Source organism: Electrona antarctica (genome assembly GCF_951216825.1).
Source record: "Electrona antarctica genome assembly, chromosome: 11".
NCBI lineage: Eukaryota > Metazoa > Chordata > Actinopteri > Myctophiformes > Myctophidae > Electrona > Electrona antarctica.
Window position 1 is genome coordinate 7,193,975 of NC_136792.1, and position 26,158 is coordinate 7,220,132.

The 26,158-nt window shown below is 43.9% G+C and overlaps 1 protein-coding gene across 1 annotated transcript; it reads left to right on the forward strand.

Moving 5' to 3' along the window:
* Positions 1 to 1,338: 1,338 nt before the first annotated feature.
* Positions 1,339 to 8,913, forward strand: lhx1a (LIM homeobox 1a; the record flags this gene model as incomplete). Its single annotated transcript, XM_079513516.1, has 5 exons — positions 1,339 to 1,508; positions 3,308 to 3,531; positions 4,327 to 4,601; positions 6,928 to 7,093; positions 8,472 to 8,913. 5 exons carry the CDS (start codon positions 1,339 to 1,341, stop codon positions 8,843 to 8,845), a joined length of 1,209 nt encoding a protein of 402 aa, XP_079369642.1. The 3' UTR covers positions 8,846 to 8,913.
* Positions 8,914 to 26,158: the final 17,245 nt, after the last annotated feature.

The window sequence follows — 26,158 nt, forward strand, 5'->3', positions numbered from 1 at the left end:
GACGAAATGTGTGCGAAATGTTCACCTTATATACAAAAGACTCTAATTCTACCTAATTCTATGCTCAGTCTACAAGTTTAAGTTTGCGAACTTTGCCCTGCAGAAGCACGAATAATAACAAGCCCATGGTTCTTTTACTCTCAAGTGTTCCACCATATCTACCTTGTCAAATGATTCTTGATGCTCCTTTTGCCCAGAAGACAATTTCATTCAATGGCTCAAAGTGTCGTTTTTTTCCCCCCCGCGCGGACGCTCGATCGTCGCCGACTCCATCCTCCAGCCACATTCACTAACATATGACACTTTCGGGGAGATTTTTTGACAATTTGGTATGTGTTCACTTCCCCATAAATAGCACGGGAGTGCACCGGCTGCGCTTTGAAGGGATAGCTAATGGTTACTTGGCATGGCGTGGTGCTGATTGGCTTGGCCGTGACCTGACGTCAGCAGCCTGTGAATAAGGCTGGCTGGTGTGCGTTGAGGGGCATGCAGAGTACCGGAGACTGAAAGCAGAGCGTCAGACCCTGCGCATACATGACACACACATCCTAGCATCACCACTATATAGCATCGTGTGTGTATACCCAGAAGGGAAAAAAACAAGACAATAACAGCAGATCCTGGACATTCAGCAGACACGGAGGAGGACACCTTTTTTTTCTTCTTCTTCTTCTTCCTCGAGATCTTTTTGGGTTTATCGTTTTGCTTCGCGACGGGTGTTCAACAGTGGATAAGCGGCCATGTCAAAGTACAATGAATTATTTATAGGCATGCGTGTCTTGCTGTGTGACAGTGTTGCCCTAAAACAATTTTATTAGGCGCCTCTTCAAGCCTTTTTCTGACTGGCACACGTCGCTCGTTTTCGGCCAATGCATGCGTCGGCGTTGAAGAGCTCGGGGACAAGCTGATGAGCTGTCGTATTCTCAGCTGAAGAAGCCGATCTTCAGGTCGGGCTTTGATGTTTTTGTTTTGTCTTTGATTGCTTTCATTCATCTGCATGCGTATTCCACGTATGGCAGAGGACCCCAAAGGACTGATCTCTTTGGTACTTATACCTACCTCACACCTGAGAGGACGTCTTGGCATCAGGCTGTCGGCTGGTGGACCCTAGACCTCCACGGCGAGCGGTTTTACGCATGCAGGGAGGAATCCGTGGTGACACCTGATCGACCGCCTCTCCGAGCACATTGACCCGGGACCTCCAAGCGAATAAGGAACCAAATACTCCCGGCGATAAACAGTCAATGCCCGGCCTGTTCCGTTGATTTGTCTGTCTGTTCGAATCACAGAGGCAGAGAACCAGCCACGGTTATCATTGTGGGTGCACATCCAAAGACCATGGTGCACTGCGCCGGCTGCGAGAGGCCTATATTGGACCGGTTTCTTCTCAATGTTCTGGACCGAGCCTGGCACGTCAAGTGTGTTCAGTGCTGCGACTGTAAATGTAATTTGACTGAAAAGTGCTTTTCAAGAGAGGGAAAACTATACTGCAAAAACGACTTCTTTAGGTAAGCTTGTGGAGACGTGGCATCATCTTTATTATTATTGTTATTATTGTTGTTATTATTATTATTAGTAGTAGTAGTAGTAGTAGTATTATTAGTATTAGTATTATTAGTAGGCTATTATTATTATTGTTTTGTTTCCGTCATTTTCACGACAATGACCGGGTAATATCAGGTTGGCTAAAATGTACATTCAAATGCAAATTAAATTATTATCGTTAGATTATTGTGCAACAATCAGCAGCAGCAAGCAACAACAACAATAAATAACAACAACAAAGGGTCTAATAATTATAATAATCATTATGGGTTTACATAAATTAAATGTATATGCTATAATAAATGAGTAAATGATTATTACTTTTTTCAAAAAATATTTAGATAGATTGCTGCTGGTGTTTTTGTTTTGTTTTTGTTTTTTTAGTAGGCCTACAACAAAGAAAATTAGGGTTGCCTTGGCCCTTGTGCCCCTTTGTGTTGTTAAACGCAACCAGTGTATTAAGCCTATCGTGTGTATAGCCTATATGAAATTGTCCTATAGACCTATTATTTTGCTAATGCAACTTAATTGTGTATTTGGCCCTAATAACAAATATGCTACCTATTATGCTGTGTTTTACAGAATGGGTGTGTATATAATATATATAGGCCTAGACAGCCTAATGCACTGCAGGACATAAAACATAGGAAAGTGTTGCCACAAATTAAGTGTTGCCACGCTGGGGCACACATGACTTATAGCTTGTTTATTTGGTGTTGGCTCACACTTCATACATTTCAAATAAACATAGGTTATGTTGAGGACCAACGTGCCCGTGGGCGTGAATGGGGATTCGGAGGTGAGATCTCATGAGCTTTGATTAGGAGGTCCATAATTAAAAGCCCGTTAATTTGAATTGTCATGCAAAAAACAAAGGGACGGCAACATTGAACGCGTGTGTACTCGTTAGCGTCTGCATGGGGGGGGGGTCTAAGGAAATAGCACTTTGTTTACTAGATCCGTTAGAGTCAATAAGCTTGGCTAAGGCCCGGGCGTCGCATGGTGGTAAAACTATCTGCTCGGGTCCGTGTGTGTGTTTGCACAGCTCGACTGAGGAGGACGTGATAAGTGGATTTGAATAGTAGACAAGTTAAAAAGATCAAGCGCAGACAAAGCAATCACAGACTTGCAGTCAACATCACGCATGTGTACACCACCACGCAATACACATTTTAACACCCGTCTACTGTGGATCGTCTGTTTCCGAAACAGGAACATGTCGATTGCTTTATGTGGAGGATTAATGTGTGTATAGTTTGTATAGCTTGTGTGTGTGCTCAACACACACACACACGCACACACAACTGTGCTGTGTATGAAACGGCATAAAACGAATGTATAACCTGTGTGACAAGACCTCTGTATTTCCATCCTCGCGTTAAAAACCTAGATATTGAAGATAGATGGAAAAAATAATAAGGGAGTATGTAGGCTTAATTGAACATGCCCAAGTTCCTTTATTCGGCTCAAAACCATGTTTTTGACAAAGCAACTCTTGCTTGAACACAACCACAGAACTAATTTGGGGTTAGCCTACAATTAATGTATGTCCATAGGCCTATTTTACCCGTTGTTTGTCGATTATTATACGTTACGGTACCCCTACATCACACATAGGCCAAAACAAAACAAGGTGTCGTTATAAGCCCATCCCCCATGTAGCTGATCTTTTCTAACTCTCAATTCTAAGAAATAAATAAATATGCCTATACGTGTTTGCCTCTATATACTCTCATGCTTATATCTTTGTGTTTTTCCCCAGGCGATTTGGTACAAAGTGTGCAGGCTGCTCGCAGGGCATCTCGCCGAACGACCTGGTCCGGAAGGCGCGGAGCAAAGTGTTTCACCTCAACTGCTTTACCTGCATGATGTGCAATAAGCAGCTTTCAACCGGAGAGGAGCTCTACATCATTGACGAAAACAAATTCGTCTGCAAAGAAGATTACCTAAGCAACGCCAGTGTAAAAGACGCCAGCCTCCTCTCAGGTAGAGAGACGCGCGGGGGTAAAAATGGGCTCCATCATGTGGCGTGTGCACCGAGCTAAATTGTGATGAATGTGACGCGTTAAGCCCCACCGTTTTCTGTGGAATGATCATGTATCATAATGGAGCTATGCCGGGGCGACCGTGGCCTATAGTCCTGCATTCAGCATGAACAGAAAATACCAAAGCAACAAAAACAAGAGTCCCGCATACCAGAAATATATATAGGCCTTATACATATGGCTTATATTGAGACACATGTAACGTATATATCTTCGAAATGCAATTCATATAGCTATATCATTTAATGCAATCCTATATTCATCACAATTTATCTTATGACCTTGTTACACACACACACACTGCGCGCGCGCGCACACACACACACACACACACACACACACACACACACACACACACACACATATATATATATATATATATATATATATATATATATATATATATATATATATATATATATATATATATATATATATATATATATATATATATAAATATTAATATTAGTATTAGTATTAGTATTAGTATTAGTATTAGTATTAGTATTATTATGTGCACATTGTGCACATAATAATAATAATAATAATAACACACTTGATAACACACCATATATAGTTGTGCACTGCACAACTATGGTCAACTCAAGTGTTTTCCATGACTTTACTGAAATGGGGTGCATTGATTCGGCCGGGTATCCTATATATCTCATATCGATTGATTGATTGATTGATTTAAATATTTATTAACAGTTCGCCCATGGTTTGTTCTCTGCAGTAACGGCGTGCAGCGACCCCAGCTTGTCGCCGGACTCCCAAGACCAGTTGGCGGACGACTCGAAGGACTCTGAAATAGCCCCTCTGTCCGACAAGGAGGCGGGCAACGAGAACGACGACCAGGCCCTGGGCGGCAAGCGCCGCGGCCCCAGGACCACCATCAAGGCCAAGCAGCTAGAGACGCTGAAAGCCGCGTTCGCAGCCACGCCGAAACCAACCAGACATATCAGGGAACAGCTGGCCCAGGAGACGGGGCTGAACATGAGAGTTATTCAGGTAAATAACCATATTTCACCGTCACAAAAAAGGAAGGAATACCACAAAGGGGTTACGGGGTGTATATGTGTGGCTGCTGTGCATGGCATTGTGTGCGTTCATGGAGCTAGGAGAGGACGCTTGGTTTGGGGGAAAGTGCCTGTTTGCGGGCAGGAGGAGGGGGGGGGGGGGGGGGGCACTACACCTTGTGTGTTTTCGGGGGTTACACGCTCATTAAAACGTGTGATATAGCAGCTTATATTTTATGGAAAGCATCTCCCCGAGTGGCGGAGCTAAAAAGGAGGAGGGCGGGTGTCTTTTGTTGGCATTCGTTTCCCCAGCCTTGGGCACCCTGTCAACACACTGCCACGGACAGACCTGGGCTGGGCACAAACAAACACTGCCACCCAGCTCTCTCTCTCTCTCTCTCTCTCTCTCTCTCTCTCTCCCCCCTCTCCCCCCTCTGTGTGTGTGTGTGCGTGCTCCTATATATTTACCCTCCAAAGGATAAGGTTTATTCCTTGAAATCACACGGTCACATTGAATTCATTACGCTAAAGATTGGCTGTCGTTGGTTTGTTTGGGAAAGGGTAATTTATATGGGTATTATTTTTTATTCTTGGCGTGCGTTGCGGGCAAACACGCCAACTGGCGCTCGACCGGCGCGGGGAGGCGACGGGAGCCTTGGCACAGGTTCGCCATCACGTTTTGCGACCACATTTAGCCACGCTGTGAACGTTTTCAGTCAAGTGGAAAGGCAGAAAATCTGTTTCAGGGGTCTTCAGGACGTCTCCTTATCCCGTGGATTAGAGTGGGCTGTTTTACATTATAGCCTACTTAGGCATTTTTGTTTTGTATCTTTTATTATTATTAGTATTATTAGTATTATTAGTATTATTAGTATTATTAGTATTATTAGTAGTATTAGTATTATTAGTATTATTAGTATTATTGCTGTCGTTGTTGTCTGTAGATAATCTGTTTTTGTGTAGGCTAGAATTTGTATAATTATAAGAAAGTGTCAAAATGTTGACAGTGCGAATTGGAATTGTGTTGCTATAAAGATACTTAATGTGGCCATGGCTATGATTGGTCGAAATCACCGTTTGTATTGATAATTGGTCTTTATAACTGTAGTTTTCACATTCATAAAAAAATAAAACACCGCGGTTCGTTCGTCCTAAACGCTATATAGGCCTATACAATAAAACATGGGCATTTCAGAGAGCGGCCATGCACGGCGACCAGTTCTGTCGATGACTAAATAAATAAACCAATAGGCCTTATACGGCGGACAGATGAAGGAGGAGGGTGCTTATTCAGCTTACAACACTAATAAAGTGTCAGTGTGTGATATTTAATATGTGCGGGGCGGCTGGGAAAGGGACGTCCATAATTAAAAGAAAGGAATTGGATGGAGAGAGAGAGAGCGCGGGAGGGTCGACGCGTATAGATTGGGAAATAATAACCGTCCAAGAGCCGGTGGTTAACATATCAGTAACAACCCTCCTATTAAACATTAATTGGAGATTTTTCGTCCCCGCTGCAGCGGTTGCCCCCCCGGTCGGAGTAAATGGAGGGTTAAAAGATCATTAGAGAGGTTAGATCGGAGTCTCCTCTTGACGGTAATTAGGGCGCAATCTCGGCGCTACAATAAGACCAGCGCGCGGCACGTCACGTCACCACATTACGAGAAAGACCTGCCCGCAAACAAACCCAGGCATTTGCATAATGTGTGCAGTGTTACAGCTCTACAGGTCGGGTGCCATGCAAGCTTATATTGATATACTTGTTTTGACTGTCCATTTAATCGTACTGTTATTATAGGCTAGAAACAAATAGAGTAGTGTTTTATTTTTTTAAATACAGTATTGGCTAGACTCAGTCAGACCTTTACGCAAAGCCTTTGCTCTCTCTGTTTTGTTTGCTCGAACTATTTTTTTGATGCATGACTTGTTTCGTTATAAGTAGAACACATTTCCGGGCGCAAATAAAGTTAGGCATAATCATTGCCACAGGCAACAGAAACATTGTATTAGTAATTTCTCCCATAATGTACCGTATAGGCCTATATTTGGCTTGTGTTGGCATACAATCGCACAAAAACAGTAATAGGCCTAGTAATTATATATATATATATATATATATATATATATATATATATATATATATATATATATATTATAGGCTACATTTTCTCTAACGTGCCCATATAGCAACCATATAAAAACAAGGGATCTCCCTCCCTTTTCAAAATGGCGTCGCATAGCCTGTTGGAGTTCAAACGCCGTTTTCGTATGGCAGTGTATATAGTCTAACTAAAACGTCTGTGTCTGCATGATCCCAGGTATGGTTCCAGAACCGACGGTCCAAAGAGCGACGCATGAAGCAGCTCAGCGCACTGGGCGCAAGACGACACGCGTTTTTCCGCAGCCCGAGGCGAATGAGGACGCTGGTAGACAGATTGGAGCCCGGGGAATTAATCCCAAACGGTCCCTTTTCCTACTATGGAGGTAAGAGGGAGAGAGAGAGAGATGCTATTCTATTCGACTCAATGAACAATTATTTGTTTCCCGTGTTGTAAGAAATGGTGTGGTGATTTGAGCTGCATGTCTCTTTTTTTTTTACCATGGCTGTTTCAGTTTGAGGCATGGCCAGTAATGCCTAAAATGGCTATTATATTTACCAGATGTTTTAAGATATTAATGAAGTGTTACTGAAACGTTATGTGCATGCATGATGGAAGCCTATCTGTTAAATGACCCCATCGCCTTGGGAAGGAGATAATTACCCTAAACATATTCACCTATTGTTTTTAAAACACAAAATCCCAAGTAATAGTATAAATGCTTGCACTTGTTTCCATCTGAAAAGTGTAATATTAACTTCCTTAAGTCAGTACACAGTATAACATCATGTTAGTTAAACTCAGAGAGTGTACAAATGTAAAAGAAAAAAAGAAGAAAAAAGTATAGCCTATATTTGTACAATTTAACACAGAGGATTTTTACTGTTTTTAAACTTCATGGTAGTCTACTTATAGTTGGATGGATTTGTTGGGTGTCTTTGTTATTATAGGCCTATGGTATAGGATGCTGGTTCTATAGCCTATATGTATTGTCAAATATCAAAGGCAGCTATATTGCTATATGATCAAATATGGCTTGATAAAACAGCCTTGTGTCCTGCTCGAATAAATCTATTGTACACATTCAGTGATTATCAAAAAGCAGGTTCAATTTAATTTAAATTTGATCAAATTGATAGCAATTTGATATCTTGCTCTGCTTTTATGTGCCCGCTTTGAAATATTTTCAAATATAATTTTTAAGAATAGGAATTGTGCTTCGGCCTTTGTCCTTTCTGTTGAACCAAAAGTCTAATAATATTCTGCTGAAATGAAAGAATCAGTCTCAGTAGGTAAAATCGCTGATGAAATGGTCCCCATTTTAATTAATTTTGCGGCGACGTTGTTCTCCCCACCCAATTGCAGTTTTGATTTAAGTGTAACGTGCTCTGTGACTAATGTAGCATGGCGAGGGTCTCTCTCTCTCTCTCTCTCTCTCTCTCTCTCTCTCTCTCTCTCTCTCTCTCTCTCTCTCTTTCTCTCTCTCTCTCTCTGTCTTTCTCTCTCACTCTCTCTCTCCACAACACAGCCTATGTAAATTCAATATATTTGACATTATTTTCACGCACGCACGCACGCACGCACGCACGCACGCACGCACGCACGCACGCACGCACGCACGCACGCACGCACGCACGCACGCACGCACGCACGCACGCACGCACGCACGCACGCACGCACGCACGCACACACACACACACACACACACACACACACACACACTGTTTTCAGCCCCTAACCTTGATTTTCTTTGCCATCTGCAGATTATCAAAGCGAATACTACGGTCCAGGAGGGAACTATGACTTCTTTCCTCAGGGGCCTCCATCCTCAGCCCAGACCCCCGTAGACCTCCCCTTTGTGCCCTCGTCGGGCCCCACGGGCACGCCCCTCGGGGGCATGGACCATCCCCTTCCGGGCCACCACCCCTCCAACGAAGTGCAGCGCTTCTCTGACATCATGTCCCACCACCCGGGGGACTCTCCCAGCCCGGAGCCGGGTATCCCGGGGCCCATGCACAGCATCTCCTCGGAGGTGTTCGGCCCCAGCCCACCCTTTACCTCACTGTCGCTCAACGGCGGATACAGCAACCACCTGTCTCACGCTCCTTCGGAAATGAGCGAGGGCACCGTGTGGTAGCTTTATAGAACCAGGACTCCTCCCTGGAGACGATGGGAGATATGGGCGTCTTCTGGGCATGGGTGACATGGGGGGCTGGGTGTGGGTGCTGCCTGGGGGGAATATAGGACATGAGGGCCATGTTGTTATTTTTTGGGGGGAGGTATCGGGGGGGCTCATTTCATATTTATTTATTTATTTTCCCCCATATGAACTTTTATTCCTTTCCGAGGGAGAGAAGTGCGTGTGCCATTTGTAAAACATTTTCCTTTGATATTGTGTTTGATGTGTCTCCGCTGCTTCTTTTTTTCCCCCTCTCGAATCCGAAAATGGACTTTGTGGCGTATAAAAAAAGGGGGGGGGGGGGGAAAGCTACTGGGAGAGACTGTTTGAATCGAACGCCCCCCTGCAACCCCCCCTCCCTCCCCCCCCCCCCCCCCTCCAGGGCGCCCCTGCCCTCCATGGCGCTGACCCCTCCTGACTCCTGTCAGTGGCCCGTGCACAGCCACTGCAACCTCCCAAACAACACACCATTGGGGGAAAAACAACCCTTTTGAAATCTCCTAGTATGTCCAGAACACGAAAAACATCATTAGCTACTGTCAAAGACTTCAACAGCTTTACAGAAGGAAAGGAGGAGGACAGAGGTCGCGGGCTGTGTGCCACCGGCACCCTAGGAAAAGGCTGAGTGGCTCTCAGACTCTATTTAAGGCACTAGACGTGTCCGTTGTATTTATTCAGATGCTCCTCAGACCTCTTTGCCTCTCAAGGCTCTGCCATATTGACACTTAAATGACCTTTTTGACATAATATATGTTTCTGAAGGCCGGAGGAAAATACCTTTTTTTTCTTCTAATCTGGACGACTTTATTCCTTCCTCTTTGTCGTTTCTTTCAGATTTTTGTTTTGTTTTTTTGTTTTGTTTTTCCGAAATGTCCACCAAAATCTGAAGAAAGACGCCTTCAAAAGGCAAACACTAAACAACAACGCTCTGCGGACGGATTGTAAAACCCTTTATTTAAAATGGAAGCCAACTTGAAATGTTGTTGAAATGAAGTCTACCTTCTAAAAATCTTTTACTGGGGTTCTGGAAAAAAGGGGGGAACTTAGAACAGTCAACTGTTTACGTAAATCTCTTAAATTCAGGAGTCCAGAAGCATCGAAACACGTTTTAGAACCTCTCCATCCAAGATTAAAAAAGAAAAAGAAAAAAAAGTTCCAAGCAACCAACCAAACTTTTGTATTGATTTCATTTATATTGTATGAAAACAAAAGATAAAAACACGTTTGCTGGGGTTGTGTTTCACTGTGCTAGTTTGTACAAGATGTTGTTTACAAAAAAGGAAAAAAGAAAAAAAAGTAAGTAGACAGTTGCCAAATAAAAAAAATATATAGCACAAATACAGTTAACGTGCTTTGCACCATCATCTGCAGAACGTGTGTTACAAGTGTTACAAGGAGTAACTGGACTTCTTCATTTTTTTAGTCTGCTGACGAAACATTCATACAATTGTTAATATGGCATACTTAGACAGGTTTTATTTTTGTGTATTCAAGGGGATAAAAACATCCAAACTATAAAAAAAAAAAACGATGGTGATATATGCAGTGAGTCACTGCAACATCTCTTTGAATATCAAGCCCTCATGATATGTCTTTTATTGTTCCAATAAACCTAAGCTTATGTGACCTCCTGTGCATATTAGACCATTTCACTGTATAAATACAACATGTTTGACGAACAAAAAAATGTGTTTCTAATAAAACTTAGAAAATATACAATTTGAATTTTAACATATTCTTCTTTGGATCAGTTATAATTTACCTTTTTATAATATCTCAGAGACCGTCAGCCTAAAACCATACATCACACAGCGCCGCTCCCTTACAGCGCCGCTCCCTTACAGCGCCGCTCCCTTACCGCTCCCTTACAGCGCCGCTCCCTTACAGCGCCGCTCCCTTACCGCTCCCTTACAGCGCCGCTCCCTTACAGCGCCGCTCCCTTCAGGAGGCCTATTAGTCCATTGTCAGTCACTTTGATAATGAACACACTGCGTGTGTATAATTTTCTATTCATTTGGGGTGTGAAATGATTGGCCTTTGTAGACATTTTGACAGGTAAACATTTATTAATTCTGAGAGACGGAGCTGAAACGGAGCCGGTATATATACCATCTGAAACGGAGACGGTATATATACCATCTGAAACGGAGACGGTATATATAATATACCGTCTGAAACGGAGACGGTATATATAATATACCGTCTGAAACGGAGACGGTATATATACCGTCTGAAACGGAGACGGTATATATACCGTCTGAAACGGAGACGGTATATATACCGTCTGAAACGGAGACGGTATATATACTGTCTGAAACGGAGACGGTATATATACCGTCTGAAACGGAGACGGTATATACCGGCTTCTGTTGAAGCTCACAGCAGACACCTCCGCGCTCCTCTATGAATAGCCTACACTCCTAGAAATCGAATGATTATGGAATAGGGGAAATCCTACATATACAGACCCCTTTTACAGCATTTTGTGGAAACATGAACATGAATGTTTACGTTTGTTATACCGCTGCAGTGCCTCAGATTCTGATGGTCTGTGTTTGCTGCATGGTTTTCTCATTTTCTCAGAGTTTTAAAAGAACAATTCAGGAATGGCACACAGCAGGGATTTAAATAACAAGGAAGGTTGTTTTTTTTCCGCTGACTTCAGTTCCTCCCGGTTATACAGGGAGAGACGGCTGGACTGGGTTCTGCACAGCCAACACAAGGGGGAGTTGTGCTATTAAGAAAATGCTATTGCAGAGAATGAATTCACCCAGTTATGCTGATACCATTTCTTCTGTCCTGCGACTTCTACCAGGGATTCTTTGGGGGGTGGGGGTGGGTATTGGGGCTGCATTTATCCACCCCCCCCCCCTTTTCTCGAGGTCGTCCAGTAATCATAAGCAGTTAGCGCCGCAACTGTGAAGGACAATGATGAAATTGCCATGACCGCGGGTCTCTGGCTTGTTACTGTTTTATTAGCCTCACTTCTACATTATTATGATTCCCTGCAGCTTACTGTTCTTGTGGTGGGCTCTGATAGCGTGAGGGAGTGCAGGGGTAAGGGGTGAGGTGGTGTGCCCCCAGTCCTGCATTCTTACCAATGAAGTGCACACGCTACAGATTCACCACAGGGAACTGAGGGTCCAAGGGGCACGGAGGAGGGCGCATCACAAAGGTGGCACAAAGTTTATTCATGTTTTCTCAACTTATTTCGACGCTCACAACCGTACTAATAATAAGCACAATGTGGATGTACGAGGTGTGATCTTGGCAGGGAGTGTGAGGGGGGGGGGGGGGGGGGGGAGAAATGCTTAGTATTGTGTGAACGTTTGCAGGACGGGGTATTGGAGGCTTGAATCCGGAGGAAAGAAGCCTTTATCTGACTAACCCTGCGTCGTGCAACCCCGGCTCTCTCCCCTGCCTCCGGACTGTAATCCACCATGAATTAATCATGGTCTTCAGAGTTAACCAAGCTTGGGGAGGGGGTTGGAGGGGGTTGGAGGGTGGTGTGTGTGTGTGTGTGTGTGCGCGGCTCATGGCCTAAGGCTTGGATGGGGGTGTTGGAGGGATATAGGCCTGCTCCCTGAGCCTGTGGGCTTATCCCTGGTGGTGAGGCTATGCACCGCCTAACCCCCCCCCCCCCCCTCCTCCACCACACACACACACACACACACACACACACACACACACGCACCGCACGCGGCCATAGCCCCTCTGGGCTATATGGCTCTCTAAATTCAAATCTCCTATTGATCGCTCATCGGCTATTGGTGCAAACTGACCTTGCACTCAGCGCTGGGAAATACAATGTGCCTTAACTGCACTGAATGGTTTTAAATGACGCTTTAAATTCTTGAGTGAGGACATTTGAATAGCCCATAACCACTGCACTCGCAAATAAAGTGTGTGTGTGTGTGTGTGTGTGTGTGTGTGTGTGTGTGTGTGTGTGTGTGTGTGTGTGTGTGTGTGTGTGTGTGTGTGTGTGTGTGTGTGTGTGTGTGCAGGGTTGGTGGTAAGGGGCCGGGGGGAATGATACAAAATGGTTTACTTCAGAGTACAAGGGGGGCCAGGACACTGAGCCAATGTGAGGATCACTCCCCCAGCAGGCCAACATTTTGATTCTTGTGCATTTAAACCAAGAGGTTTTTTTAGAGCCCCTCTCCATATGAGAAGCATTTGGCTGGTGGTTTTAAATGCAGAGTGGCTCAGCTGGAAGTGTAGCCTCCTCTGAGTGAGCATGGCATACGCACACACAAACACATGGCACACGTCCTCATTTCTCCTCAAACAAATGACACATGTCGGGGAGCCAATTTCTCCGCCAGCGACGAGAAATGCTGTTAATCAATGGAGCAGGTTGGTTGATCGCTGAGCCACAATTTCTTGGCTCTTGGCACGCGGGTGATAGCGAGTCACGCGGATGCCTCGCGGGCCGATCTCATCGCTGACTGACTGCTGGGTCGGGCAGCTGACTGTGCCGGCCTCTCTCACTCTTTTCTCAGAGGGAGGTGGAGCCAGAGTTGTTCACTTTATTGGAGTGTGCCTTTGGGATGCCAGGATGTTCATTGAAACGCTTTATGCTTCTCATGCAAGGGGGGAAACATGGATACAGTAAGTAAATGGCACCTATATGGCAATTACTCCTTTATGAATCAATGTTGCTCACCAATACTATAGGGCTTAAACGACTGGTCAATGTGAGACGGGAGAAATGAAAGCCTCATGATTTATAAGCACAATCTAAAAGCCGCATTGCGATGCGACCCAATGTATACTAGTATATTCTTATTTTAGTATGAATTAAACAAAAGGAAGTCCACGACCATAGCACATTGGCTGTTTCTCAATCTGTTGTCTGTACTTTGTGGTCTCATGAACTTGTGAAACAAGCCATCATCAGCTGCTAAAGTATACTATTCAAAAGTTTGCATCTATCGCCAGGAACAGTCCGAATAGTGTTCTCGGATGTGAACTTGGATACCACTTGACATGCACTGAAGAGGTGACAAATATATCCCAGAATGCATTTCGCAGCAATCAGCTGCACCAAACCTGAGAGAACGGTCTTCACGAGGACAGGAAAGTTATTTAAGTGTATTGAGAAACGGCAATGGCCTACTTCAGGAAGTGGAAGTGCTGCAGGAAGGAAGAGGCTCCAGAGACTAAGGTGTATGCGTCGTAGTTAGTCAACATGCACAGAGTAACAGAACATGACAGTCTGTGTATTGCCAGCATGCGATTCTCTCTGGATGGTCCGTTGATGGTAACACCAGACACTACATGTGACAGAGCCCAGGCTGATTTACAAGTACACTTTTCTCATAATTCTATTGCGGTGGTTTGGTGGCTCAGTGGTCGGCAATGTTATACCGCACACTGCAAAGAGGAGCTGGGTTGACTTTGAACTGTTCTGGTTTACAGCCTAGTACTTGGTATGAAAACCTCAAACTAAAGTTGATGTTTTGTTCATTCATTTTGATTATATGGGGATATATATTTTAATTAGTGTCAGTCAATTTTCCATTTACAGAGTTTGGCAGGTGTAATGTTTTGTGAGCGGGAGTTGGGAGTGGATGCTGCAGGAGTCGGTAAACGGTAGGGGAATGGGTTTGAAGAAGGTTTTTGACATAGGGACAATGTTAGTCAACTGTACCCCCAGGCTTTTATTTTTGTTTGCATTCGGCTCAAAAATAGTCAACTGTTAGCCTAATTTATCCTCTGTAGCCTATTTCCAGAGCCTCCAGGTCCTTTCTGGGTTTAACCACGTATTCAGTGGGAGCCTTGAGTATATTGACTGGGTAGGTTTTGGTATTTTGTTATATTTCCACTCGCCAGACAGATGCACAACCTAAAACCGAGCCCGATTGGCAGGGCTGTTGTGGGCCCTTTTAGTGCTATTCTATGGCATCATTTTTATTTACTGTGGTCGACTCACCACAAACCTGAGTTTTTCTTTTTCTTTTTTTGAGGCCATTTTTAATGTTATCAAACATCTCCAGATTCGTTTCATCCATGCTGCTTTTGTTTACTTTACATAATGATTTTTCCTACCGATAACTGGTGTGTGTGGCCTTGAACGATGCACACGGTGCATATAAAGAAATTACCCGTCTAACCACCAATCCGTTCACCCACGGAGGAGAAGTATACTCATTCACCAAAGTGGAAAGTGAACAAATTGTCCCCCGAGGATGTCCTGATGGTATGTAAGGTCTGTAAGTTGGCCTGATTAGCACAGAGCACAGAGTGTGTCTACACCATCTGACCCACTGAGTGATATTCATTTGTCATTCCCATATTGGAGACCAACTGCTGTGCTTTTAGCTCAAGGCAAGGCTTCTCTCAATGAGTTGTTTGTTTCTGACTGCACTGGCAGTTTCCCATTGTGATGAAATAGAGGGGCTGCAGACTTGATACGGAAAGTGTTTATGATTTATACATTACATTCATAAAAGGGCGACGCAGTGATTATTTTTGCTAGCACCCCAGTTTTGACTGGTGATTCTTTTTGCCTGTATATATGCTATACCTAAATAGCTGTGAGTGAAGTGAAGACAAGAGGGCAGGTTAAGGGGTAATTCAGCCCGCTGTGATTCTTCTCCACAGCGTATGCTTATAATTCCTGCTCTGCCAGACAACACCTCGCACCACCAGGCTTTCCACACAGAGAGAAGCCTGGTTTTCATTCCGAACTGACCAGTGTGGTCTAGGGCAGTGGTTCTCCACCGGTGGGTCGGGACATTTGAAGGGGGTCACAATTTAATGACTTTCACGTTTTTAGACCTTTTTAATGCCTCAAAAACGTACTTTACTGCATCAAAAGTAATCAACAAACTATACTATAAAAATGGTCCAAACATTGGCCAAATTGTCAATGAGAAGGAGGCAATAATTGTGAAAATAGCCGATATACAAGCTCACACCGGGGTCACACTGGGGTCTCACGGCCTGAAAAGGTTGAATACCACTGGTCTAGGGCTAGGTGCCTTATAGAAATTGAGTAACCTAGTCTCGCCAGTCATGCTACGAGTTGGAATAAAAGATGGATATAACAAAACCAAAGTATTCCAAGTGTTGGATTCAGCAAAATACAAATGGCAAATATGATGTTATTTATTTGGGGGAATTATAGTCAAATTATAAAACAGGGTTGTGTGCTGCTGTCATCTGTGTTAACTTAGACCCACTTTGGAAACCATGCCTGAAGAGGGATTTATTACTGTAAGCAGGTTGGAAAATAGGAAACCGAAACCAGATCACCAAAAGACACTACGTTGGCGTTAGGCTACATTGGTGAAGAATTATTGAAGATATCCTTGGCCCCGGGTGGCTGGCATAGCCGTCTGGGCACCTATAGGCTGGTAATCCAGTCTGACAGCGTGTCGTGGGTTCGAGTCCCGATCCCCCCCGATGAGCTTTGCTGCGTGTCATGTCACCCCCCATTTCCTGTCAAAATTGTGTAATATATCAATAAGGCAAAAAAAATAATCTTAAAAGAAATATATCCTGCATATATAGTACTACCAGATTGTTAATTGCATTCACCTGCTCCAGTTCCATCAACTCCTTGATTGCAGTGTTGTTTTTGGCAGCAAATTTCTATTTTAGTTTAGTCATAGTCTTTGGACTGAAACTTAATTTAGTTTTAGTCACATTTTAGTCACCTGGAATGTCTTAGTGTTAGTCTAGTTTTAGTCGACTAAATGTCATAAGATTTTAGTCGACTAAAATGTATTTTGGGGGGCCTTGATGCCGTCGTAATGACTGTTTTTACAGTCATTACGCGTTGTGAGCTTGTAGATCGGCTATTTTCAAATGACTTATACTGGATCTCTTGTCCACTAGTCCCTTCCTAACATTTTAGTCTAGTTTTTATTTGTCGACGAAAATGTCAGTATATTTAGTCTTAGTTTTAGTCATCGTAGCTTAGTTTTCATTTAGTTTCCATTCGTTTTTGTCAGTGAAAAAAGGTAGTCGACGAGCATTTTTCGTCTTAGTTTTAGTCGACGAAAACAACACTGCTTGATTGCACAACTAGATTGACAAAGATACCAGGTGGCATGGAAAACCAGCAGTAGCTACTAATGGTCCCTGAACATTTGAGTTGAAAACCATGCACTGCTTTACACACTAGTAGGAACTCTCACAGAACAGTGAATCATAGTGGTTGGACAGATAATGTTATCGCCAAGATGAAGACCCCATTTTAACCTGAGATCAGATTCTAAAAATGTCTTCTACATCCTGTCAGTTTTCTGAAAAAGCCATGTTTCTATGTCAGTCGTTCTTCGATTTTTCAAAAATAGCAGACCTACAAGCTCGTAGCGCGCCACTCGGTGGCGCGCTATGAGCTTGTAGATCTGCTATTTTTCAATAGCTAAAGCATAACATAATGCTAACACCAAAAGGGGTTCCCGCCCAAAATGGGTTAACCAGTTTTTTTATAGAATAAAATTAAATTTCTTGATCTGCTTCTGGTAAAATCTGTTTTAATCTCCTCCACATTTGTTTTATTTTCTTGTGCTCGGAACTGTTCTTTTATAATGTTTTTGGCTGTTGATGGCATAGTCAGAGAATCTGCCTGAAGAAGGCAACATGTTGCCGAAACGTTGGAAAAATAAAAATGTGTTTGCATCGTGACTACGAGCTGTGCGGCCTCTCTCCTTTCTCAGATAGTCAGAGAATCAGACATTACCTGGCAAGGCAATATTTGCATAAATTGTAAAACCCTGAATAATTTTCAATAAAGTATATATAAAAATCAAGGCAGGACATACATACATAACAGTTGGGAACAAACTGTCATGCATGATGACATTCTGAGGAAAAGAAAATCAAAATATATCAATAATAGAACCCTAGGTGTTTGTAACTTTGTGAAGCTTCGTGTTACAGGCAGCTATAAATAGAAGAAAAGGCTTCTATAACGTGTTTGAATATTACAAGCAAATATTTTTGGCAAGAAATCCAAACCAAGTATTACTGCTCTCACTTCACAATTTTACAGCGCTTATAGGTCCTCGTGGGGGAAATTGATTTTTGTTATTTTCTGCCAGCTTAGCAGTTTCCCAGCGTGGCATTATCAGAGTGTGTTTGAGCACGCGGCTAAACGCTAAAATGCGGCTGTAGAATGCCCTTATCACCCCGAACACACTGTAACTTCAGCTCCAGGTGTTTGCCGCTGTGTTACTGTATATAGGCCTACCTACCTAGCAGCACACTTGGCCGTGTCTCTAATTAAAGCAATCCCGTGATTATCCTGAGAGGGAAATACCTGGATTAGAGGGAGATTTGCAACTCAAACCTAAGACATGGCTAATCAATTTAAAGCCATTAGACAATTAATTCACTTTGGCGGTGGGTGGATATTGCGCGTGCAGTAATCTGGCCTCTGAGTTGTCACTGTGTGTGTACAGATGGGTATTGAGCGTGCTGTGTACATATACAGTGACAGGAATGGCCACGAGCAACCTGTGAGCAGGAACAGAACAAACACTAGCATGTTTGATATTTGAGCTTGAGGTCAACAGCTTCTACATGGCAGGAAATTATGAGGTGTCAGTGGGAGGAGAAACCACTAACAGAGCAGGGTATCAGGTACAGTCGCCCCTAAACCATCATGCCGACCGCTCGGTGCCGCGGTTTTGTATTCTTTATTTTGTTTCACTGAGAATAAGTGATAAGTGATAAAATAAGTTCAGGGTTAGGCATAGTTTACTGGGGGTAAGTATAGGAATAGGGTTAGGTTTAGGCATAGTTTTACTGAGGTTAAGGTTAGGAATAAGGTTAGGTTTAACCGTTTAAGAATCATTTACTTGGGTTACTTTAGGAATACCAGGCCACGCAGTTCTGCTGGCTGTACGCCCGGGACGAGTTGGTAAAGGGGCGACTCGTCTGGTATTCCAGAGCAGCATGCCACGAAGATATGTACTACTTTTAATACATTCTGTAAACATGGATTCTATATATAATATATTTTGCATACATTATGGATACATACTGTATATGATAAATTATATTCTGTCATTGTCTCCACCAGGCCGAAGGCATGGGGAGAGAGTATGCACTGGACAGAGTTTGCACTCCGTCCGTGTGTGTGTGAGTGACTCCGTGTGTCTGTCCGTCCGTTACCAATGCCAAATTCTCTGGTCAATGCCAAATTTTGCACACACACTCCCTGGATGCCAACGATGAACCTCTGCCCAAAATGTTCCAGAACGACCTGTTATAGCACCACCAGGAGGTCGACTTTTGAAAAACACATTTTTTGATATTACTCCTCCAGATTCAGTCCAAAAATTCCACAAATCGTTACACACTATCTCTATAGTCATGTGTTCAAGGCGGATCTGTCCGATCTTTCATATTCCATCCTAATTGGCTAACATTGGCTTTCAAAGTTTGCAGGATTGGCCCGTTTTGAACAAAAAGCCTCAAATCATGAACGCAGCGTGCAATTTACGTGAAATCTTTCACGGACTTTCCTACTAGGCTGAGGAATATATCCCACCCTTTTCACATTGGCCTGTTATAGTACCACCAACAGGTGGATTCTTGCAAAACACATTTTTGGAACAAAATGCCTCAAATCATCCAATTGTAAGAAGAAATGGCACCAGGAGGCCACAACCTGACCTGCCCTGGTGGAGACCTGTGCCCAGAGGGGCACTTTATCTAGTTGTGTATGTATGATATGGTCAGGATCTGTCTTAATGGGTTAAGTAACTTGTCCCTACTCCCTGGTGTTTACTGTTGTCCTTGTAGCTGTTGTCTGTTTAGTCACGTATACCCTGTGATTGTGAATTTGAGTCACCTATTCCTAGTGCACCGTTTGCCCCTGCAGCCAATCCCAGTGTTGATTGTTTTTGAGTTACACCTGCCTATAGTGTCTGTGTTACTGTGCCCATTTGTTTCTGTAAGTGTTTGTCGGACGCTCGATCTGTTCATGTAACCCGTCTTTGCTGTCAGGTCTGCTAACCTGAGTTTTGAATCGACTGGAGAATAACATCTTTGTTTTTCACTTTGACTCAGACTCCGGGTTTTCCTGCGTTTGGATCTATAACTCTGACCGATGTACTTTCTGTACACTTTGAGTGTATGATTCAATACATGTACACATTCTGTATAGTGTGTATGATATATTATGTAGGCCTACCTATTCATAAAATGGTAAATGGCGCATTTATATAACACCCTTTATCCAAAGCGCTTTACATAGATTGTGCATTGCATTCACCCATTCAGACACACATTCATACATCAATGGCGGAGGAAGCCAACCTGCACATTGGGAGCAATAAGGGGTTCAGCGTCTTGCTCAAGGACACTTCGACACTAACTCTGGGGGAGAGCCCGGTATTGAACATCCTTATACCGCTCTACCCCTGAGCCGCTGCCGCGGCGGCGCCTATTCATGATAGTTTACAGTTTAGGAGGGACTGCTATGCATGCATACAACAGTGGAATTCATATGGACCACTCTTAAAGGCGCATTCAGTGATTTGGGTGATTTGGAAAACCACCCAGTCTGCCCCGGTAACAAAATGTGCACATGCACGCTCTCTACAGTGGGGGGAAGTGCAACAGCATGTGCACCAAGGCCCGCCCCCACACATGATTGGAGGAAGGCCCCTCTCATCCTGATTGGATGAAGGCTTTGCCACCCGCCACCAAAACTGAAACTAGGGTTTTTTGACCCCAGGGGCTCACTGGGGACAGGGAGGAACTCCTTATATGGTCAGCACACTCTATAGTAGGGAGGATTATCCAAATAAAAAAAACAAGTGATATTTGAATGAAGCGAAATCACTGAATATACCTTTAACATCCCCTGGTATCATGGCACATACAGTATACTATAGCATAGCTGTAATATGAAAAACAAGTGGCTATAGGTAACGAACTAACACCTCAGCCACACATTGTCCTTTATCCTATAGTAAAGATGGTGTGAATATTCCTATATGGGTTTTTATGTATTTATTCATTTATTTATTTATATTTATATATAAAAAAAAGCACATTCATTCCAATTAAAGCGAGGCTGTGCAAGTGCAGCGAAGCAGCTCTGTTATTCAATTCCATTAGAATGAACGATGCAGCCGCATGCAACCATGCAGTTAACAGGAATTAAAACCATAGGCAAGATGACGGATTACACAGGAAATCGCGGTTGTGTGCGTGTGCACGTGTGCACACACACACACGCTCGCTCACACACACATATTTTTTACTTTTTTATTATAATATTCCATATTCCAATATTGTACATATTCAGAATTTTACCGGCATGTCTACGTGACTATTAACCCATTCAGGCCTGACGTCGAAATTTAAAAAAAAAAAGTTTTCTAAATCATGACAATTTTCGGAAAGATTTGAGGCACATTTTAACGATTTTTCAAAAATAGCAGACCTACAAGTTCATAGCGCGCCACTCGGTGGCGCGCTATGAGCTTGTAGATCTGCTATTTTTCAATAGCTAAATTATAACATAATGTTTAAAACACCAAAAGGGGTTCCCGGTTTAATGGTTAATGTGGTTAAACGCTAACGTGACATGGATGCGTTCCAGGTCTCAATGGATTAAATCCAAATGCTTTTCAACACTGAATACACTGTTTAGGTGTATTTGTGGTTGCATGGCTCTCAATGTACTTGTCAGCATTTGCCAGCTGTAGTTATTACATGATATATGGCGGCGTTCTTGATGCATGCATGACAGTTGGCAGTCATTAATCATGGTTAGAAGATAGGATGTGGTTTAGGGCTCTGTTTCTCTGCTCCCCTCCTGGTAAGTCTCATCTAAGTGCTGCTCAGTGTTTGTGGGTTTCAAATTTTAAAACAATGTGTCTTGTGTTTTGTAATAGTGTGGTGTAATGATTCAGTACATTTGGACTGTTTTTTAATTGGATGTATATGTTATACACAGTAGTGAACAATCAAATTGAGTTCTAAGATGTGACCACAATTGCAGGAGACACCACACAACACCACACATGTGAGGCAAAGTCAATGTTGTTTTATTCCACTTTAGAACAATAAAAGCAGAGCGGTGGGATATTCAATGTTCAATGAAGGGGGGTGGGGGGTGGGGGGGGGGGGGGGGGTTCAGAGCAGTCGAGGTCATTAAACAAAAGTACAAAACACTGTAGGATGCAGAATGCAGAGTCATTAAATGTACAAGTTCCAATGCTTAGAATACAAGATGGCAGATTAAAGTGGCTTGTGCTACAGCGTAGTAGCCTCGGTCCCAGGCTCACTTAACTGCGAAAAAGAAGAGCCTGGTCACAACCTAAGGCAGAGAAGCTATCGAAATGCGGGACTTCCGCCGTGTAACCCCCCCCCCCCCCCCCCCCCCCCCGGAAGTTAACGTTTTTTGACCAATCGCAGCGTTGTGTTCCCGAAAATGTATTCCCGCTGAAATGATCATTGGGTGGGGACTAGTAAACACAGCAGCACCGCGTGACGTAGTTATCTTACACGCAACACTTCCGCCACTTCCGCTGATAGTCTTTTCAGCGTAGGTCTTGCCCAGGGTGACAGCGTAGTGCTTCCAGCCAGCACCAATGGCAGCCTGCAATGAAGTCATTAGCTCATGCCCTGAAACCTGTTGAACTTACTTCTCTAATTAGAGTCATCAATGCTGACCCGCTGCCACTATAGACTGGCTTCCAAAACACTACAACTCAACATGAAATAATAAAGAAAAGCATGCCTGCACACAAGATCAACATCAAAAGGAATCAACATAAAACCAGCTATAATGTAAATAAAATCAGCAGTCTATATTGTATGTAAAATTGTTTTTTTGTATGTTGTTTTTCTATGGACCTTGAGTCTGCAATAAAGGCATCCATTCATTCATTCATTCATTCATTCATTCATTCATTCGTTCATTCATTCATTCATTCATTCATTTATTCATTCATTCATTCATTCATAAACAACTGCATGATATTTCAATTACAACAGAATTTAAAGTTTTGCTGTGCATGCACACGCAGTCACGCACGCACCGTCACCGTCACAGTGTACCACCACAAGTACTACACAAGCCAGATGTGAGTGTGAGCTGTGAGACATTGGTTTTCTCATACCGTGCCTTGTTTAAGCGATCCACATTCCATCGTACAGATGTTTGTTCTGCCTCGACCGAACTTGGACAAAGCAGTTTTCAAAATGGAGGAACCGAGTTGTACACCACCAATCCATCCCACAGCCGAGGCGGGCCTCATGATCGGAGCGCTGTTGAGGACAAAATATCTCAGGAAGAGGTGTGTGCACGCGTGGGTGTGTCAGTAACCGGCTCAGCGAGTGTGTCTAAACTAGTAAAACCACATCATGGTGACACACCCCCTCCCTAGCTCTGGCAGCACCTTCACAGAGTAGACTAGTCATGCAGTTAATTAGAAACAAAAGCTGGAAATAACTAATTAGATGGCAATTCTTTTTTCTTTCTTTCTTTCCTTTTCCTTTTTTCTTTTTACCCCTGCCAAACTTATAATGGAGTAGATAGGCTTGCGGAATTTTACAGAGAATAATTAATTCAAGTTGAAGACAAGGAGAGGCCAGGAAGACGAATGGTCACTATGTGCCACCTCTCTCACCCCTCAGAGCTGCCTGGGGTCCCTCTCACACCCCTCAGAGCTGCCTGGGGTCCCTCTCACACCCCTCAGAGCTGCCTGGGGTCCCTCTCACACCCCTCAGAGCTGCCTGGGGTCCCTCTCACACCCCTCAGAGCTGCCTGGGGTCCCTCTCACACCCCTCAGAGCTGCCTGGGGTCCCTCTCCTCAGAGCTGCCTGGGGTCACTCTCACACCCCTCAGAGCTGCCTGGGGTCCCTCTCACACCCCTCAGAGCTGCCTGGGGTCCCTCTCACACCCCTCAGAGCTGCCTGGGGTCCCTCTCACACCCCTCAGAGCTGCCTGGGGTCCCTCTCACACCCCTCAGAGCTGCCTGGGGTCCCTCTCACACCCCTCAGAGCTGCCTGGGGTCCCTCTCCTCAGAGCTGCCTGGGGTCACTCTCACACCCCTCAGAGCTGCCTGGGGTCCCTCTCACACCCCTCAGAGCTGCCTGGGGTCCCTCTCACACCCCTCAGAGCTGCCTGGGGTCCCTCTCACACCCCTCAGAGCTGCCTGGGGTCCCTCTCACACCCCTCAGAGCTGCCTGGGGTCCCTCTCACACCCCTCAGAGTTGCCTGGGGTCCCTCTCACACCCCTCAGAGCTGCCTGGGGTCCCTCTCACACCCCTCAGAGCTGCCTGGGGTCCCTCTCACACCCCTCAGAGCTGCCTAGAGGGTCATAGTTCACCTCTCACACCCCTCAGAGCTGCCTAGAGGGTCATACCGGTAGTTCATATGCACTGGTTGGTCGGTAGTTACACCCCTCAGAGCTGCCTAGACGAGGGTCATAGTTCATATGCACTGGTTGGTCGGTAGTTACATTTCCAACATACCAAACCAAAAAGTCTGCAAACTGACAGCCCGCATCATGGTAACTCTTTGAATAAACACCTTTATATCCAAAATATGAGGTCAGTGACATTTCGAAGCCCAGGTGTGCACCAAATGGATTAATGTCTGAGGACACTGTGAGAGGAAACCTAGCTGCCATATCCCATCATGGCTTCAAAAATCCACATCAGTGTTGCGTGTAGCTGGAGCGTATGGGGTCGCCGACATTGTTTGGTAAGGGACGACGAAAGGGTCCACTTTATGTAGATTCGTTTAGAGCAGGACAGACAGAGTGTGATGCAAATGCCTCACTCCAGCTGAGATTACATGCGATTCAAGGGTAATGTGTTGTTTGGCGTGACCTCCCCTGTTTGCTTATTGTTTATTTCAATTACAGGTGTTGTGTTATGTCTGGGCATAATCTGGGTGTACGACCACTCCACCATGCTCTTATCTGGAAACGGATGCTTTCTCCTCCACATTCCGTGATTAACATCAAGTGGCTCACCTCACTCACCTTTCAGAGGAGACACTGAGGTCTGCCTCATGCGGAACATGCAATACCGGGCACTGGGCTGTAGGTATGTATCTAACCTAGTAATACCGGGCACTGGGCTGTAGGTATGTATCTAACCTAGTAATATACCGGGCACTGGGCTGTAGGTATGTATCTAACCATATATATCTATAATATTGTATTCTCACTGTGTGTTTTTGGGGTTTTTGGGTCCACTAATATGACTTTTCTTGTCTTTTAGATATTGAAGACCTGGATGACTTACACTGTCATATGAGCCTTTGTTCTTTAGTGATGCCCTGACCCTGATAAATTGTTGTATTTTGTTTTATGGGATTGCATACACCTTTTTTCTCTATTTAGGGTGGGTTCAATATGGTTTTGAGGGGAGTGTCTTAAGGGTTCTGGTTATCTGTGCAGCCAATGACCTGCATCTCCATGACCTTCTTACTGGGGGTGTGGTCTATAAATGTTTGGTGGTTATTGTGTCCTGTATTGTCTATCCTGATGAAGGTCGAATAGACCGAAACGTTGAATAAAGAGCAACATTTCTGGCAAGTTTTCTGACAGTGTGCGGGACCCTTCTTTGTTTTTCAAAGATACCCTTTTATGTATCTAACCAGGACATGCTGCACTGCATAATGTAGGATAGTGTGAATTAAAATACATACAGTTCTGTTTACTTAACCACTTAAACCCTATAGTTGACCAGATTCCCAAGGGCTGTGCACTGGGCCATATCCTGTTTTTCGCCCTACACTAAATATCTCTGCCCAAAATCTTCTAAATCTTCTTCTATTTTCACAAAATGTGTATCCCTGAATGGGAATGCTAAAGTTCAAGAGGTTAAGTCATGTGATCATCTTTCCATATTCCATCCCGATTGGCTTGCAAAGTTTGCAGGACGTCCTGGTGTGTTTTGAACAAAATGCCTCAAATCATGAAAGCAGTGTGATTGCCATGAAACTTTGCAGTTTGCACACACATTTCCACTATAGGCTGCAGAGGAAGAAATGCCACCCTTTTCACATTGGCCTGTTATAGTGCCACTAGCAGGCAGATTTTTACAAAATACATCTTTTGAACAAAATACCTCAAATCAGAGTGTGTCCGCCATGAAAGGCAGAGGAAGAAATGCCACCCTTTTCACATTGGCTAATTATAGTGCCACCAGGAAGCAACAATGGCTTACCTGACTTGGCAGAGACCTTAAGAGCACTTTTACTAAATGCATTTGCTTTAGCCTTTTGTCTGCCTATTTATTTCAAAATGTGCACTTTTTATTTTCTTTGTTAAGCTT